Source organism: Typopeltis vanoorti, chromosome 11 (genome assembly GCF_054136105.1).
Source record: "Typopeltis vanoorti isolate ZY-2024b chromosome 11, IOZ_Tvanoo_1.0, whole genome shotgun sequence".
In the NCBI taxonomy this organism is placed as follows: Eukaryota; Metazoa; Arthropoda; class Arachnida; order Uropygi; family Thelyphonidae; genus Typopeltis; species Typopeltis vanoorti.
This window is the reverse complement of record NC_143559.1, coordinates 47,428,523-47,448,141: the sequence shown is the minus strand read 5'-3', so window position 1 is coordinate 47,448,141 and position 19,619 is coordinate 47,428,523. Positions and strand designations below refer to the sequence as shown.

The following is a 19,619-nucleotide window of genomic DNA, read 5'->3' as shown; positions in this document are numbered from 1 at the left end:
CAACCCATTGCATGTTACCATTTCTAACTGATCATTTTATATATTATCACTATTATACCTAATTTCACCAGTTTTTATATTAGTCATCTGATGTCTTAAAAACAGCATTGCATAAGTACCAAACAACGACAGATGGAGCCACTACTGTAATGCATTTTTTAATATTATTATCCGTACTGCTATTGGATATAAGATGTATTTTTTATCGCTATAATTAACAAATGTAAGAGATAAAACTCAAGTAGCCTAGGCATAGTCTGTGAAATCAAGGACGAGCTGTTAAAGTGTTAGAGCAATTTCGTTTCCATTTTTTACTAGTGAGAAGTCACACTTAATGCAAGCATGTTTTATGAAACAATACTCTCCACTCAGCAATTACTGCTGTCGATTGTAATAAGTCTTCTAGTGCTATTCATATGGAAAAGTTCACGAAATCCTAAAGGGTTTCCTCCAGGTCCATCAGGACTTCCGTTTTTAGGAAATATCTTTTTATTTGGTCAAGAGCCTCATTTGAAATTTTATGAGCTATCCAAGAAATACGGAAACATATTCAGGTAATATTGCTTAGAATTTCACATTTTATTGTGAAAACGTACATTATCGTGAAACAAAATGACATCTCATTTGTAACAATAGAAATTGAGATTCTAATTTAAAAAAGATGAAATCTTACCTTTATATGTTATGATATCCATATAAACCGAAAAGAAATATTATTCTGCAATAATCTGTTTTAAGTGATTTTATTCCGAAGAGTTTAAATCTGAGCAAAAATGGATAGCAACACTATCGATTTTTTTTCAATAACAGGAATATTTAATAAAGTTTATATAACATTATAATGTTTATAAATGTTTTATATTTATCATTAAGTATTGTAATTATAAAGTTGAACCTAGTCATTAAAAAAATTCCAGATTATCAAGTTTACAAATGGTAACAATTAATTTATGAATGAACTCACAAGATTTTCATCGAGTGGTTTCAATTAGTGAAAACCTAAGGGATTGAGATTCATTACATTTATATGTTAAATGTAAGGAATCTTAAACAAATGAATAAAACATCGTTTGTAGAAGATTAGTTTCTTTTACTTTGTAATAAAAGTTAAGGTTTTAAATAAGAAGAAAAAAAAAAAGCTTATTTCTTAATTTGATTCTATTTATCGCTGGCTGATAAGAAGTTTGTACTTTAGACTGTGAAAGAGACCGAATTTATGAATTTCTTTCCCAAGACGTATAACAAAGATATTTGTTAGAAATATCACAAAGCAAACGCTTTGTTAAGTATTGTTGCACAATATTCAGAAAAACATAACTGTTCAATTAAAGATAAAGGCTAGTAAAAAAAAATGAGATAGAGTATTCAGAAATTTCTATTTCTTTTCTGTAAAAACTCATCAATAATAAGTATTCACGTATATTTATCAAAATATTTAATTTTATTAATTAAAACTAATAAATACATGTACAAAATGAAATAAAAAATGAACAATAACTAAATAAAAATAAAATATAATATAAAAATAGTGGTATTAATGTTTAATAATAGTCTTCTGGTATTCCGTTTATCCTGGTGTCCTTTCTCTGATTCATGTGAAATCCACGATTAAAAAATAGTTAACTTTATTTATTAACAATAAATAATATCAGGCAGAAATAAAATAAAATAAAATAAAAACATTGAATAAATAGAAATAAATCGAATAAAACAAAAAAAATTAAGAAATATTAATAAAAAATAGAATTTTTAAAGGCACCTAAAACAACTATTCATACAACTCTTTGAAAAGACTAATCATAGTCTGGCAGTATTTATTCACTCTGGTGTCGGTTCTCTAAATTATGAGAAATGCATGCTGACATTTTTGTAGACATTTATGGACTTCATTGAGAGCCTCAGTAGCTCAATTGATATAGACGAAGCCCGTTGGTAGGAAATCAGTGCTCGATTCTCGTCTATGGCGTGAGGAATAAATTATCTGCTTTATCTGCTCTCTTTCGACTAAAGGTGAGTTAGCCGGTCTCATATGAAAGTAGATGGATATTTTAACCAGGAAACTCGGGTTTTTTGTCTCTCAGAACAGGCAAACTGGCCCCCGTAAACACGCACGGCTACACACACACGGATACACGGTAATATGTTGCATAACGATATGTGGGTCCTCACCACATGTCGTTATGCCAGTAGTAAACCATGAAGTAACATCATGGTAGTCAACCCCTACATAGTAGACGGCATATGAATGGAATACACTGCATTCGCTAGTGTAGATCCATCTCAAAAGTGTTTAGTCTGTATATAGAGAGAAAACCTTTCCATCTTACAAGAATTCAACTTTGTATATTATTATTAATATTAACAATGACATACTCTTCAGTCGTCAACATTTACATTGCTACTTTCTTTCATATAAACCCTTCTTTTATACAAAATTTTCCAGAGAAAATAAATAATAAGGAGAGTTTGAATATTTCAACAGCAATTCCAGAATTCTTAACTGTTTACTAAAAACGTCTTAAAATGTTTCGATATACAACCACATGACATATTATTATTGCCTTCCGATAATAATAGTTTCTATAAATCTGCTTGAAGTCCAACATTTCAGAGACAGCGAAGGGCTAAAATCTCTCCAACAAAAACCCTTGCTGCTTGTTTGTAAACAAACTATGTAAACAAACTATGTTTACTTGTTTATAAACAAACTGGTTATCACCGTTTGTAAACAAACGGTGATAACCAGAACTCCACCCTCTGTCCAAAAAGAAACCGATCTTTGCGAAAATAGAAGAAACTAGTGGCGCCACCTGTTGTATCCTTTCGTTGTCGTCAGCGACAACCTTCATTAGTGTTGTGTCAACTGTTTATGACATCTGTTTTATTAGAAGCCTAGTTATAGTGCCAACAGTGACAGTGCGTTTTGAAGAACGGTCGGTCGTCAAAAATAAACTTCTCCAAGCGACTTTTTTTCGGATACCCCTCTTTTGGTGGTCTCCATTCATCACTCTGGCGCTTTGTTTCCGGCTCTTACTCAAAACATCACGTTTCGTCACCAATAGCGATCATTTCATGGAATTTTGAGTCCTTACGAGCGATTTTAATGAGGTCCTTGCAGTGTTCAACTCGAAATATTTTGTGGTCGTCGGTCAACTTGTGCACAGTTGATTTGGAATCCCCAATTCACTTCAATCAATCTCACGGATGATTTCAGGTTTTCTTTGATTTCGAAAAACCCAAAACCATCCGATGTTTTTGGATGTTAACTTCGCTAGGTCCAGTTTTTGGACGACCCGGCTTTTCGTCGTCGTCAAGTATCTCATGACCACTTTGAAATCGTTTAAACAACTCGTGAACTTAACTACGGGATACGCATTCATCACCGTATGCTTTTTGAAGCATTTGATGTGTTTCCGTAAAATATTTACCAAGTTTAACACAAAAGTCAATCGCAGCTCTCTGTTTGAAACTCATTTTCCGACCGTTCGTGAAAACATACTGTCATTCTTGGCACTATAACTCGGCTTCTAATGAAACAAATGTCATAAACATTTTACACAACACTAATGACGGTTGCTTTCGAAAACAAAAAGAGACAATAGGTAGAGCATTAGTTTATTCTGTTTTCGAAAAGTTCGGTTTCTTTTTGGACAGCGAGCGTATATTTATGAACCTGGAACTATATATATATATATATATATACATCTTAGCATTCCAGTGCTTTCAAACCACCGAAAAGGCGATGCAGGGTGTGCCATGAGACAATAGCACCCAAAAGTCGTCAGTGGCTGTGGTTGATTCTGATGTGAAGCAGTCCAATTGAACATTGTCATTTGTAATGAGATGCTGTTTTTTGAATTTTATCTGTTTTGCTTGCCGTGAAATAATAAGAATATATTTTTCTCCCCATATATATATATATATATATATAATGGGTAACAGCCTAACGATCTAATGAATGTTCAGTTCTTAGACAGAGCTTGCCTATAAATAAGTAGAGCGAATTCTTATCATTTTCTTTGTTCCAACCGGAAAAGTAATAATATTCCAGTACCATAAATGGGCATGCGACTCCACACACACATACACACACACACACACACACACACACACACACACACACACACACACACACACACACACACACACACACACACACACACACATATATATATATATATATATATATATATCTTTTGTTTCTTCCTTAGCATTCGTCTCGGACCAAAGCGTATTGTGATTCTGTGTGATTACAAAGCAATCCGGGAATTCTTAGCACATCCGAACTGCTTAAATCGTCCACCGTCAAGCCACGAGGCAATAATTCCACATGGATTTGGTACGTAATCATTTACAAAAAAATATCTTGTCTTCATGACTTTATCATAGTTTATTGTATCAGATCATTCGACGTAACAGAGTTGCTAGTTTGCTTTCTGATGTTCATCAACGACTAATACAAATCCTCATTGATGAATTTAATAGGTAAAGCTTTCTTGCTCAGACTTAATAAGCTTTCAATGGTTAGAGTCCGCAATATTTTGTCTCTTTTTAGTAAGCGAAGTCAATACGTTACTGTAGCACAACAAGCAGTTTCATTCAGACATGTTTATTGTGGATAAACATGTAAATCATGTTTAAACAACGATGGCCCTGAGTGATGTTTTATTCGTTATAGCGTAAGCAACATTTTCTGTGCATTATTTATATCAGAAACTAACACAAATTCAAGAGCTTTAAACGGTAACGTTTGTTTGAAACAGCGTTTTTTAACTAATCTTAGTCCAGCTAGCAAAAATTAGCTAAAATTGTAAATTAATTCAGAAAACATTGTGTTCTGCTGCTTAATTTATTTACTGGTCACTAGATAACTGTACCATAAGAGTACTAAAGGAGTATTCAGATGAACTGACTATTCCTTTGTCCAGGTTGTTTAATATGAGTCACAGAACATTCGGCTGAAATGTATGATACTTCCATTGCAGAAGGGTGATGCAAAACCGATATATCAAACTATCGCCAAATTAGTATCTCAGGAGTGCTGGTGAAGATTTTGGAAACATTGGTTAGTGCTCGCATAAAGAAATGGGATGACAGTGAATTTCTAATTTGTAATCAGCAACATGGGTTTACTAAGGGAAGGTCATGTTTCAGCAACTTGCACTCAATCTGTAACAATGTTACTATTGAACTAGACAAGGGAAATCGACACACCAGGATAATGGATAATTTTGGATTTTGCTAAAGCTTTTGACATAATACCGCATGGCAGACTGATGCATAAATTGAAAAAAAATGGGTCTAGGTTATAGAATATTAGCATGGATAAGACGATGTTTGACTGACAGATATCAAAAAGTGGCATACGGGGGATGTGAGTCTGCAAAGTTTGAGATAATGTGTACCACAAGATCAGTGCTTGGTCCGCTGTTATTCAATTTGTACATTAATGGTATTGGGAAGGAATTTGACAACCAACATACAGCTATATGCTGATGATGCAAAGATAGGGATATAGGAATATAAGGATATGGATATTAGTAGATAGGAAGTTGAATTTCAGGAGCCATTTGGCAAAGATTGTAAACTCTTTCCAAAGCATTGATAATACCTCACTTGGACTATTGTTCGCAGGACGTGATTCTGCGATAATGGACAGAGTGCAAAGGAGGGTTGCAAATGATATCAGAGATGTGGAATGCTGACAATAATGACAGACTGAGAATTTGTAGACACTAGGAAACAGGAAGAAGAGTGGTAATATGATTGAGACTTACAAACTTCTGAAAGGTCATAAGGACTTCACTAAATGAAATTTTGCAATATAGGGAGTGAGGGAAAAATCTATCCCTCACCAGGAAGGGGCTGATGGCTAGATTATTCTCTCAATTAGTTATGCGAATATATTACCACTGGATGTTGTGAGCGCAAGCAGTGTGAATGAATTCATGAATAAATATGATATCTGGTGCGTGGTGCGTGTAGTATGTGGCCTCCTTCAATGAGTCCATGACTCCCTTGAGGTTTCTCTTAATAATAATAATAATAATATTAATATTTATAATAATAATAATAATAAACATGAATTAAATAATTAAATGTCGTAAGCTGTAGTTAACTTAACCAATCACTAGAGAGCTTTAAATTTATTAAATACTTATTATATGCACGACTGAAATTAGCGTAAGACAATGGTTTTTTATTTATTTGTTTCTTATTTGTTAAGGGCTTCCCATAAAAAACGGAAAGGAGTGGGAAGAACAAAGAAGAATTTCTGTGCATCTAATGAGAAATATTGGCTTAGGGAAGTCTTCATTTTCCAGAGAAGTTCATGTGCGTAAATAAAGTGACCATTATTTTATTAATTACTTTTTTAATATTTATTGTCAAACAATAAATTTCTTTCCATCATAATAGCCAAATATTTGTATTTGATTTTTAATAATTATTCGTAGGAGGTTATTGTAATCTTGATACACCTACAACAAGAAATGAAATCTTCTTAATATATCTATAAAGAATCTGTTTTTATTCGAAGCTTATGAAAGCAAGATCTTTGTATCATTCCAAGAGCAGCAAAAGTCTTCTTTCAGTGTTAAATCATATGACTCGCTGCTTCCAAAACTATTTATGAATTTTCCATCCAGTATATAATAGACTTATCAATTATAAATGCTAGTTGAATGCTTAATGCAATTCTTTTTCTATAAATGAACTTTGAAAGTTTATTACAACTGAATCTTTACTTTCAGGAAGACGTCCATGAACTTTTGGAAATAATTCGCAAATTCAATGGTAAACCATGTGCTTATAAGGATTACCTGAGCAAAGCTAATCTTAATACTGTCTGGCTGATGATATTCGGAAGGAGGCTATCTTATGATGATCCATTATGGCCTACATTAATTCAAATTTCAGAGGCCTTACTGAGATACTCTGGTGAAGTTGGATTGCTGATTTACTTCCCTTTTCTTTTAAAGCTATTCAGATTCTTAGGATGGATGAAATTTGATAAAGATAGACATCTTTTTCAAAAATATTGCGACTTGATAGAGTAAGTAAAAGGTTAAATTTCATAATTTTGCCATTTTATAAACGTTTTAACACTTATGAATATATTGAAAACACTGTTTAAGCATGAGTTGCTTCCACATGTGACCAATCGCTGATATGATATTGATAATTCGAAGTTGGGTTCTTCCTATTGATGTTTCCTATAACACTCTAAGTAATTAGCAAATAGACAAAATAGTCTTCATGGTATTTATACAATCACTAATTTATCTTTGAAGACCAGCTGCATGATGGATCATTTAACTGATGAAAGAAGCAGATAAGATCATAAGTTTATCATAAGCCAATGTGCAAATTCATCTCACCTTTGTAAACTGATTTAAACAAAACTTTTCAATTCAGGATTTGTCTAGTAGTCTTTTTTGTATTATTCGAAATTTCGGTTCTCTTCTTTTCTAGAAGAATATGGAAAGTGTATAATCTAGATAAAATCTAGAATAGATGAAATCCTTTCCAGAAACACACAAGACTTTCTGGCTTATTTTTGCAGGACAAGTTGCCACAGAGCTAGTGTATATGCTCCCTATGAAACAGAATGTGGTTTGAATTCAATAGCCCTCCTTCCCCCTCAAGGTATGGATGTCTCACTGTCCCTTATACTAGAGCCTCAAGTGGTGGAAATGGGTCGATATATGGATTTGGTATTTTGAACAAAGATTCTGGAGCAGCATTTATATACAGGGTGTTCGGGATAAATTTGACATATTTATAATTAATTATATTTTTCCGTAAGTTACATGTATTAACACACACTTCTCTTCATTTAAAAGTTTGGACCCTTCTTCATTCATATACAAGATGTCAGAAAGGATGGATAGCTGGAACCCACCTGAATCATGGAAGAGAATAACTTGTATCATGATGATTCGTGCCCGCCATCAAAATAAGGATATTACGACTGCTGCCCAATGCTCCCTGAATACAGTAAAAACAATCAGGCATGAACTAGAGACTTGCAATGGTGACTACGAGGATGTAGCAAGAAGAAAGATCCCTAGCAGACGATCTGATTGCGTTCGTACAGCAGAATTCCTCGCAAATCTGCAGGAACAGGTGTTGAAGAACCCTGGCATTGGAATTCGGGCTTTGTTCGTGGAGTTGCTAACTGTAGTCAAGCCCTGGATAACAAGGGTAGGCAATGGTAGGCCGTATGTATGGCAGCAGGATTCGGCCCCTTGCCACACCTCTGGGAAAAGTCAAAAATGGTTGTCTGAAAATTTCTACGACTTCACCAGTCCAAATGTTTGGCCTCCAAACTCCCCATACCTTAACCCCATGGATTATTTTGTATGGGGCGCAGTTGAAAAAAGACACCAATCGCACTTCCAGTAATACAAAAGCCCAGTTAATGGATAAAATTAAAACAGTTTTTGCAGCCCTTCCCAGGGAGACTGCAGCATCAGCTTGTTCGAGGTTCCGAAGCAGAATTGAAGCTGTGATCGATGCTAATGGTGGTTATTTTGAGTAAATCTTGTTGATAGTATTGTAATTAACTCTGCCTGTAATGTTTTTTTGTCAATTCATTAAATTTAATAGATACAAAGAAGATTTTCTTTTTCCTTACGAAACTGTCAAATTTATCCCGAACACCCTGTATATAATATGTGTCGAGTGTTCAAAATCCGAATCATCGGAATTCAAGGAGATCCGGCCTACCAGTGTTGAATACGGGAAATTCGGCGTCGTAGGCCTTACGGGGAGGAGCCCCCTAGTATATATATATATATATATATATGCCTTACGGGGAGGAGCTCCCTAGTATATATATATATATATATATATATATATATATATATATATATATATATATATATATATATATATATATATATATATATATATATATATACTAGGGGGCTCCTCCCCGTAAGGCCTACGACGCCTTACGGGGAGGAGCTGCTAACTATATATATATATATATATATATATATATATATATATATATATATATATATATATATATATATATATATATATATATATATATATATATATATATATATATATATATACTCATTGTAAAGGTTTACCCACCTTTACTCTCTTTCAGGTGCAAACTTAATTGTTTGCATGCTTGGGATTAGGAGTTAAAATAACCAAGTTTATAAAATAACTTGGTTATCCTAATATATAATAACCCCAATTTAAAAAATTTATTATATCTATATCTTCTCCAGAGATTTTTATTAAAAATATTAACACCTTATTGCAACTTCTATAGGTAAAGTTGATAAGGCTCCGTATTACTATAACCTTAATATAGAGAAAGGACTTCCCGGGTAACAAATGGCAATGCTATAGCCAATGAACTTTTAACTGAGGCTCGGCTATTGCCGTTACCTTGTCATGATTAGAGCTTTTTAGCTCAGTAACACCCCACCCACACAGATTTTCTTCATTCAGATGACGGGATAAAGAGTCAAGGACTCAGTCCATCGCCCAGTTCTTATAAGAACTTTAACCTAGAACAGGTTTTTGTTTGATGTGGAAGACCCAGTCCTTTTTCCGGACCTTTAGGGTAGCGGATGACAATGCTGTAGCCAATGAAGTTTTAACTGAGGCTCTAGTTATTGCCGTTACCTTGCCATGGTTAGAGCCTATAGCTCAATAACACCCCATCCACACAGATTTTCTTCATTCAGTTGACGGGATAAAGAGTCAAGGACTCAGTCCATCTCCTAGTTCTTTTAAGAACTTTAAGAACCTTAATATAGTAATACGGAGCCTTATCAACTTTACCTATAGAAGTTGCAACAAGGTGTTAATATTTTTAATAAAACCTATAGATGGTGATTGGTGTGTGGGCCACCATACTCTTGGAAGGTAATGGATGGCAATGCTTTAGCCAATGAAGTTCTAACTGAGGCTTGGCTATTGCTCTTACCCACCTGCCATGATCAGAGCTTTAATAGCTCAATAACACCTTATCCCTACACTGTCCTCTACAGATAACGGGGAAGATGAAAAGCATTCTTGCTTCGCCCCTTTAAGCCAGTCCTTATAAGGACTATAAGAACCTTAATATAACATTAATTTATTTATATATTTAGGGTCTAGCTATTCACTGAGGAGACCTCAAAAAAGATTGAAACCGGTCTGGGTAGTGACCCCACCCATAATGTATTACAGTATACATCTTCTAGTGAGATGTGCTTTACATTATGAGAAAATATTGAGAATAGTGATCAGAGCTTTACCCACCTTTACAATGAGTTGTCCTGGTGTTGTACCATCTTTGGACTGGAACTCTGTTTCAGGCGCAAACTTAATTGTTTGCATACTTGGGATTAGAGGTTAAAATAACCAAGTTTATAAAATTTATATAAAATTTATAAAATAACTTGTTTATCCTAATATACAATATCCCCAAGTTAAAAAATTTATTACAAATATATATATATATATATATAAATTATTTAAATTTATTTTAAATATTTAATTATATTTATAAGGTTAAAACACCTTGTCGCAACTTGTTTTGGTAAAATACATAATCAGCTCTGAATTACTTCACACTTAGCATTTCAGGATTGGCTCACACTGACGAGACCTCAACAAAAGTCGAAACCGGTATGCTTAGTGACCATTGCCTTTAATGTTTAGCATCATACATCTCCGCAAGGGAATGTGCTTTACATTAGAGGAAAAATACTAAGAATAGTGATCAGAGCTTTATCCACCTTCACCACGAGTTGCCTCGACTGGCGCTACCTTAGCGATTAGTTGCCTTAGACTTGCAGTACTTGCAGGCGCAAACTTCACTTTTTTGTTTGCTTTCTTGGGAAACAGGATTAAACACCAAGTTATACTGTATATATATATATATATATATATATATATATATATATATATATATATATATATATATATATATATATATATATATATATATATATATATATATATATATATATATATATATATCGCCCTGGCTTTTTTTAAATGTGGTTTGTACCCCCTATATATAACTTAATAAAAAGTGAAAAAACAACCGTTATCCCACCGATGGTAGGAATGTGCTATAGATTAGTGGGTACAAATCACATTTTATAAAAAATCCCATGCTAAACTTCCACAACTTCATATTATAAGGAAATAAGTAAAACTTTCTGACACTTTCCTTTCACAACAATATTAAGTAAACAATCATGACGTAATTTTAAATATCATGAAACGTATTTCTTTCAAATACAACTTGCCTTTTCTTCAAAATATCATTGAACCACTCTAGAATAGAACTGTAAAATAGCACTTTTTGCATTCTCTCTGGGCACACAAATATTAATTTAAACAGATAGCGTACTATGTAATTAAAATGAATTATGCTCATACAGTTTCATGAAACTTCCCATTAACTATCAGGTGAACGAATTCAAAATTACAAACACCCAAACTCAAGAGACATTTGGTTTTATTTCGACGTATTTTAAAATAAAAAATAATATCAAAATCCGTCTAGTTTTTAGTTACCAGTCTAATAGTCATGTTTTGTAAATAGATAAGAATACCAAAAAATTTCACATTTTTATGAGTTTTTTTTTTTTTTTTTCACATAACGTCAGTTTCTGGGTTAAAGATCTGTCACCTGAATTTACCGAAACGACTTCGTAAATTGATAACTGTATCATTTTCGATAACATTATAACAGCACTGTTAAGGATAATACCAGTGAGGTGAATATAAAAATGTTTATTCGAATGTTTATAAAAATGTTTATAAAAATGTAAATTTAACAGAAAAATCTGCACATTTTTCAACTCTGCTATAGTTTCATTTTAGAGATAAATCCATTTTGATGAGTGTGAATATTTTCTTAATCTAAGTAATCAATCGAACAATTTATCACATAATTAAATTAATTTTCTCACATTTCTCACACAAAGCAGATTCACTAACCACTCGCCCAACCAGGCCGGCTGGTCGAATGGTTTGTGTATCCGCTCTCCAGCCAAAAGTCTGCCGTGTCTGTGAAAGCAGTAGTGGTGATAGTCGGCGGTAGATGGCGTTGGCGTTTGATGATGAAGGTTGGTGGAGTAGTGAGACGAGGAGTAGTGAGACGAGGAGTCGTAAAGTTGATGCACTCCCTTGATGAGTCTTTGGACTCCTTGGATATAATAATAATAATAATAATAATAATAATAATAATAATAATAATAATAATAATAATAATAATAATAATAATAATAATACGATTGAATAATTTCTGACTTCTGTAAAAATAACAACTTAATGGAAACATTCCTCGTAATATATTTATGTCTTTTATAACTGTGCGAGAAGAGTATGGAAGTTAAGCACATCGAGTTTTCTGTAACTATAGGGAAACAATGAGAGAATTAAGATTACAATTAATTATGAGTACAATTGCTTATAGAAAGGAAGTAGAGGAACGAAGAGTAAACCCTGGAAGTAGAACGAGTGAAGATTTCTTAAGTCTGTATCTAGATGAAATGGAAAACCGTTCTGGAAAGGTGGACACATCTCTCACCGGTAATACTATTAAATTTAATATTTTTTTTTATTTACAATACAGCTCGTTTATATCTAGAATTATTATTCATTATTTTAGAATTTATTTGTTAATTCCGTTTATTTCTTTTAAGGAGATACTGTTATCAGTAATTATAATAGTTATACGTATTAAGCCTTCATCGAAAAATATTTTCTGTATATTTTGTTTGTTTGTTTGATTGTTCTTGTAGTTCTTCAAGAGTGATAGCTGAAGAAATCAGGATAATAAAGTCAAGGAAACAAGTGAAAAAGTGACATGTTTATTATTTAAAAATGCTATTTGGGGATTGTTTGTCATCTTTTATTACCGACGATACTACGCTAGTTTAAATATCACATTACATTTCGCAAAAAATCGACTATTTTGAAAACAATTTCATATCAGTCATTCACCTTCCATACACGCACACAATTATGGGGTTTGTGAACTCTTTTGTCTTTCAGATAAGTCTATCATTCGAGATGCTATGCAAAGATTCTTACGTTGGTACTGTGTTTGGGATTAGCGTGGACTAATCACTTCGAACTATACACACTTCGCCTCTGTGGCTCTGTTTAAAAGATAACAAACAAATGAATACGAATAGATCATTTCCGCTGACAACTGAATCTGTAGATATTTATTTTCATTGTATTTAAATAAGTTGTTTTTAGAAACTACAGCAGCTCAGACTAACAGTCGAATATCAAAGCTCGCTTAGGGGTCACTTAATGAACTGCTTTATATTACTGGGGATTAATTATTTGCTACGACTAATTATTTTTAATTTCTTTTATTTTGGATGAAAGGAAATAAAAATACTACCTAATTTTATTTCATGTTATATTTTTACTCATATTATTGTTTGTATTCCCTGCGTGAACTATAAAATAGATGTTTATGTGAATATTCAAACTAATACTCAAAAAAAAAAAAAAAGTAATACAGTTGTTGCTTTTATGGGCGTTTACAGATAATCTCTTTTGTTCTGAAAATAATAATTGTTTTTTCTTTCTCTCTCTCTCTCTCTTTCACTCTCTCTCTCTCTCTCACTCTCTCTCTCTCTCTCTCTCTCTCTCTCTCTTTCACTCTTTCGTTCTAAAATAATAGAACAGATAAGTACTTTAATTTATCTTGGATTGGAATTATCATATGAAGGAGAAGAAATCAAAATTAAAAACTTCATAATTTTTACAAATTATAGGCCTGATAAATAAAATACTCAATTGAAATATACAAAAAGAAACACAATATTTTAGCAGTGCCAACATTATTATATTGAAGTGAAATATCGGAAATAAGTAAACAAGATAAACAAAGAATAAAAACAAGTGAAATGAGATTTATGAAAAGAACTGCAGAATACGCATTATTAGACCAAAAAAGGAACGATATATTTTAAAAGAATTAAAAACAAAATCAATAGAAGAAAAAATTAAACAATTATAAACGAAAATGGATAAAACATGTAAATCGAATGGCCAACACACGTATCCTAAACAAATAATAAATTTTAAACTAATTGTAAAGGGAAGGCCAGGTAGACCTCAAAACAAGGATATCAGATGGATAATGAGTCGCTACAGACCAGTATGGTCTGTATTCATAATTCATAATTAGTATTATAATGATGATCATTTATTATAACATATAAATTATATGTTATATAATGTAAGAAAATTCTACATTTTAAACAATGTCGATTAAAAGACAAGGATTGAAGTTGCACCGCAGTCCTTCATGAAAATGAGAACATTATTCTGCAATAAAGACCTTAACATGGAAGTCAGATGCCGAATGCTGAAATTTGGTCTATTCTGCTCTATGAAGTTGAAACATGGATATTGAAGCAGACAACTATCAAGAAAATTTGAAGCCTTTGAGATGTGGCTATATAGAAGAATGCTAAAGATATCACGGACAGAAAATATTACCAATGAAGATGTCTTAAAATCCACTAATAAAGCTAAAGATCTTCTACAAATAATCAAGAAACAAAAAAACATCATATCTTGTCCACATCATGAGAAACAGTAAATACCAAATTCTACATACTATTTTGGTATGAAGAATTGATGGCAAAGGAATAGAGGAAGAAAATAATATCATGGTTTGAAAACATCAAGACGTAGACAGGAAATAACAGCGCATAACTGTTCCGATTAACGCAAGAACGCAGTTTACTCGCCAAGATGGTCGCTGCCCTTCGATAGAAGATAGCACCATAAGAAGAGAAATTTATATTAATATTCTGTTGGCAATAATAAATTCCGCGTCAAGGAAGAGAATATGTTGGATCTTCCTTAAAATTACAAGAATAATAAGATAAGTACAAATGTTTATATAATAGCCAATTTTGGCATTTTTTCTATATATGAGGACCATCAAACTTCTGAGTAATTTTTAACTTCTTTTGTCTTCTCCCAGACATTCTCCTGTTGGTAATAGTTTAATTAAGTTTTTATACACATTAATCTAACCCAAATTACAGAGACTATTGGTTGGTTATTCGAAATTATACTAAAGCAGTTAAGGCTATAACGACAGTGTATTATTATTATTATTATTATTATTATTATTATTAGTAGTAGTAGTAGTAGTAGTAGTAGTAGTATTATTATTATTACATAACACCTCCAGGGAGTTCGAAGACTCATCGAGAAAGGGCACCTACTCTACAACACTCCATCTCCACCAAACGCAATTACCTTCATCATCTACACCTACGCCATCTACTTCCGACCGCCAACCTTTTGGCTGGAGAGCGGATACGCTAACCAATCGGATAACCAGGTCGACAATGCGTGTTTATGTATGTTTATTGCATGTGGTTTCCTGTGTCCGGTTTCGCTTATCTGAATGGGAAAAAATGGAATTAGTGGAACGTGAAAATGGCAGAAACTGACCAATTTCTCTATATATAAACGTGTCGACACGAAGCCAACGTTTTGGAGTAAATTTCTTTCTCTGCTCAAGAGTTATGATCTTATGAGGAGACTGAATGAGTACTTTCCCAGAAACGTCGATATAAAGATTCTCCTCGCAAATTGATAGATTCGAATCTTCTTTCTAAACAGACCACGTTACTATTATCATCCAGGCATACGGAAGATCCTACCAGTTTTGATATGACATTTTATTTTGACTACAAGGGCGTAAAGACTTCGAGAGAAACCGAACTTCTTTTAGTGTTAACTAATAGTCAGAATTTTTAATTTATCTACGAAAATCAAAGGCAGTGAAACGGATTATAATATCAATAGTTATGTAGAATAATTTGTGTAAGAGTATATTTGAATAGCCACGTATTTTTCTTTGATATTTCAGTTCCATCACTTAAGGGAAATGCACAAGGTTTCTTATTAGCAGGGGTAATCGGGCCGACCATTGTCCTTCAGTGGTTCTTTCTTAGAATGGCCGATAATCCCAAAATCCAGAAACGTATTCAGAAGGAAATAGATAGTGTTACAGGAAATTCAAGAGATATTTGCTGGGAAGATCAGAAATCAATGCCTTATACAGTTGCCACTATTAGAGAAACTATCCGTTTGACTGTAAATACCTTCGCAGATCTCCGATGGTGAGTATGGTATTTAATTTTCAAGAATTTCAAAAAAAATTCAAGAAGTTATTTGAAGCTGTGTGTATCTTCAAACGATGATACTGGTTAAAATATATTATTTTGAAAATGAATGGAGAGTAAATAAAACTAAACGGACACTGTGTTTAACTTGAAATTGATAATCTGTGTATATGAATTACTACTGAAGGATTAAAAAGTCACTTCTGCAGCCTTCTATGAAATCAATGATTACAATTGCATCTCTCTCTCTCTCTCTCTCTCTCTCTCTCTCTCTCTCTCTCTTTCTGACTTTTATCTAAACAATAAATGTTCGTCTCATAGAACAGAAACTTAACAGTAAAATATTAAATAATGCCTGAGAAATAAATATGAACAACCTGTAAAATAAACTTAGCAATTTTAAAACTAACTATTTTTTAAATTCTTTTAGTACTTCTACAGACTCAACAATCGGAGACTACTTTATTCCAAAAGGAACATTTTTGGTTCCTCTCCTGTACGGTGCTCACATGAATCCCGAAGTGTTTGAAAATCCCACAGAATTCCGTCCAGAGAGATTTCTTAACGAAAGAAAAAATACAGTTCTTAAGTCAGATGCTTATCTAGCATTCAGTATAGGTACATTTTGACATGTTTTCTATTGTTTAGTTAACTATATTATGAAATTATTTATGACTCTGATAATTCATGCTATAATATTTTTACTTCCAGACTTGTCTAATCAAGGTTTAATATACGTAGAAGAGAAATTTTGATGTTCGGTTTTCTAAGTTATTTTTTAAAATAATTTTAAAATAAATATTTTATTTTAAATACACACACAAATAAGGCACATGTGTATGCGTGTGTGCGTGATTCAGTCATTCGAAGAATAACTGAAAGAGGGAGAAATCGTGACAGTGATTTTTTTTTACTTAGTTCGAGAAAGAAATCCTGACTGCAAACTTTTACGTCAACAGCATCTTACCTCACGGTCATCTTCATTCCGAGATACATCGATGGCTATGGATATACCTATGATTCAATTTATACAATGAAGAGTATTGGAAAGAATTAAAGTCATCTTGCGTTCCTTAAGTGTATCACAAATATCATTGTTCGAAAACCTGTGATTTTAACGGTTTGTAAGAGAAGGACTAAAACGGAAATTAATTTTAAGTGTTAAAAATCTTTTCCATGCGGAATACATTGTCTAACCCGAACAACCTGCTGCAAACTCTATTACTGAATGGCTAGAATCGAAATATTTGCAGTCGCTTCCTGATGGTCATTAGAGAACCCGGAGCTTTGTCACAAGATGACATACTCAAGAAGAGAATGCAAACATAGATATAATTAACACTGAAATATGAAAAAGATGGACAAGGTGTTTTTTCGAAGAGATTTATTATTTCCCCTGCTATATAGAAAAATCTGTCATACATGTTTTTCCCGGAAATAATTCATTATCCACAAAGCCTGATCTGTTCCACAATAATTCTATCCACTTGGACTTAGGTAAAATCACTAAATCGCAAACGAAGCAAAGAAATGTGATGTCTGCTCTCCACTTTATTTTACTCTAGATATATAGGAAACGTTGACAATGAAATGCATCGTCAAAACGCAAACTTCGTTCTCAATTTTTAATTATCATTTTGTTGAACACAACTTCTAATGTCTTCGATGAAAGAAATATCCTAAGGATCTCAATAATTATGCCTAATTTTAAAATAACTTATGCTTGTGTTAACACAGAGGAAAGTGATGAAATGGAAAATTGTATCCTACATTATCGATATAAGATTATAAGAGAAGACTGACCAACAAGCACTGCGAAGTAAAATCAGGCATCAGCTAAATATTGTACTTTGAATACTTTATATCATTCTACTGTTTTATAGCTGCTATATATTATTTGTTTTATTTATTGGGTTCAACCTCCTCTCCATCACTTGATATGTATGACTATGGAAGAGGAGGATACTTTTTTCCAGGCAGACTTTTTTTGTCTTTTGTACTCAATGATCAGGAAATATAATAAATCGTGATTTTTACCTTTACTTTATAGGAAAACGAAATTGTCCAGGAGAAGGTGCTGCCTATATGAGTATCTTCATGTACGCATCCTCAATATTACAACACTTTGTGGTGAAATCTCCCGATGGTGGGAAACCAAATATGAACGTCGAACAACTGCATACTTTCTATATGCCTATAAAACAGAATCTGTGCTTTATACCAAGATAACTGCCAGGGCATGATGGATAAAGAAGATGTGTATGATATAAAAATACAGAAATGTGTACAAATAGTCTAAATTTTAAAATACATACTTCAGTAATTACCGCTGAAAGTTTTAATTCTAGGTTCCATGTAATCTGTTCATTAATGAGTCAGTCACGAAATGAGTTATCATTAGTCAATATTATCCTGTTTACATAATATCGTAATTTATTATGGTTATTTAAATGAGAATTAAATATCTTCTTTTCTGCAATTATTGTACGTATGTGACACCTTCAAGGAGTCCAAAGATTCATCGTGAGAGGGAACCTATTCCACAACTCTCCGTCTAAACCACTCAATCCACCAACTACAGAAAATCGATTATTGGAGATTAAAAGTGGGTTGAAAAAAATTCCCGTAAAGTTCTAAATTCCACGTTACAGTCTTTCTAATAGGAATTCCTTTAAAAACATGGATAATTTTAATGAATCCTCCAAATATTTCAAAGATTAAAGTAATGACTGCAGCGAATTAAATAATAATAACAATAAAAAAAATTGCCGTTCTCATCAGCATTCATTAATGAAATAGTGAACTTTCCACTTTTCTCTTAATATCCACTTTTTCTCTTTTCTCTTAATATCTCTAAATTTCCACTTCACACTTTCCTCTTAATCCTCGATAAAGTGTCATTAATGTCTTTGATAATTCATTATTATTAATAATTATTACAGAACTTTATGTATATTAATACTTAATTAAGAATTAAGAATGATGAAAACGAATGAATAAAATAAAGGTGAGTAAATCATAGATTTAATAACTTAAACTATGATTAACTGTTTGTCTATCGCTTATTTTCTTTAAAAACTGTGTAATAATAATAATTGCCTAATATTGTGTACATAAGATTATGTACACCATCAATAATATGTTGAATTTCTACAGCAGCCGTTATTTTTTATATCACTGCACATAGACAACATTCGTTAACTAAAAATGCTCATATACGAAATTAAAAATTGTAAACTTTGATATAATATAGGTTTAAATAGAAAAACAAAAAACAAATGACTCTAAACTGAAAATGCAGTTTTGTGTTTTCTATTTTGCATTTTGTTCTAAATTTTTGCAATTTATTTCACCTAATTGAAATAATATTAAATGATTCATAAATAACACTTCCACACAAATTATGTTTTCATATATATAATATGATAAATCTGGATTTCATTTAGTGCAATGAATGCATGAAACGGTTGA

General features: G+C 32.5%; 1 protein-coding gene across 1 annotated transcript; it reads left to right on the top strand.

Annotated features, from left to right (window-relative positions):
• Nucleotides 1-272: 272 nt before the first annotated feature.
• On the top strand, nucleotides 273-19,347 carry LOC150101533 (cytochrome P450 2J4-like). The gene is made up of 8 exons (XM_090400737.1): nucleotides 273-554; nucleotides 4,212-4,339; nucleotides 6,227-6,333; nucleotides 6,753-7,054; nucleotides 12,449-12,564; nucleotides 15,893-16,145; nucleotides 16,579-16,766; nucleotides 18,199-19,347. Exons 1-8 carry the CDS (start codon nucleotides 343-345, stop codon nucleotides 18,375-18,377), a joined length of 1,485 nt encoding a protein of 494 aa, XP_090256863.1. The 5' UTR covers nucleotides 273-342; the 3' UTR covers nucleotides 18,378-19,347.
• The last annotated feature ends 272 nt before the right edge of the window (nucleotides 19,348-19,619 follow it).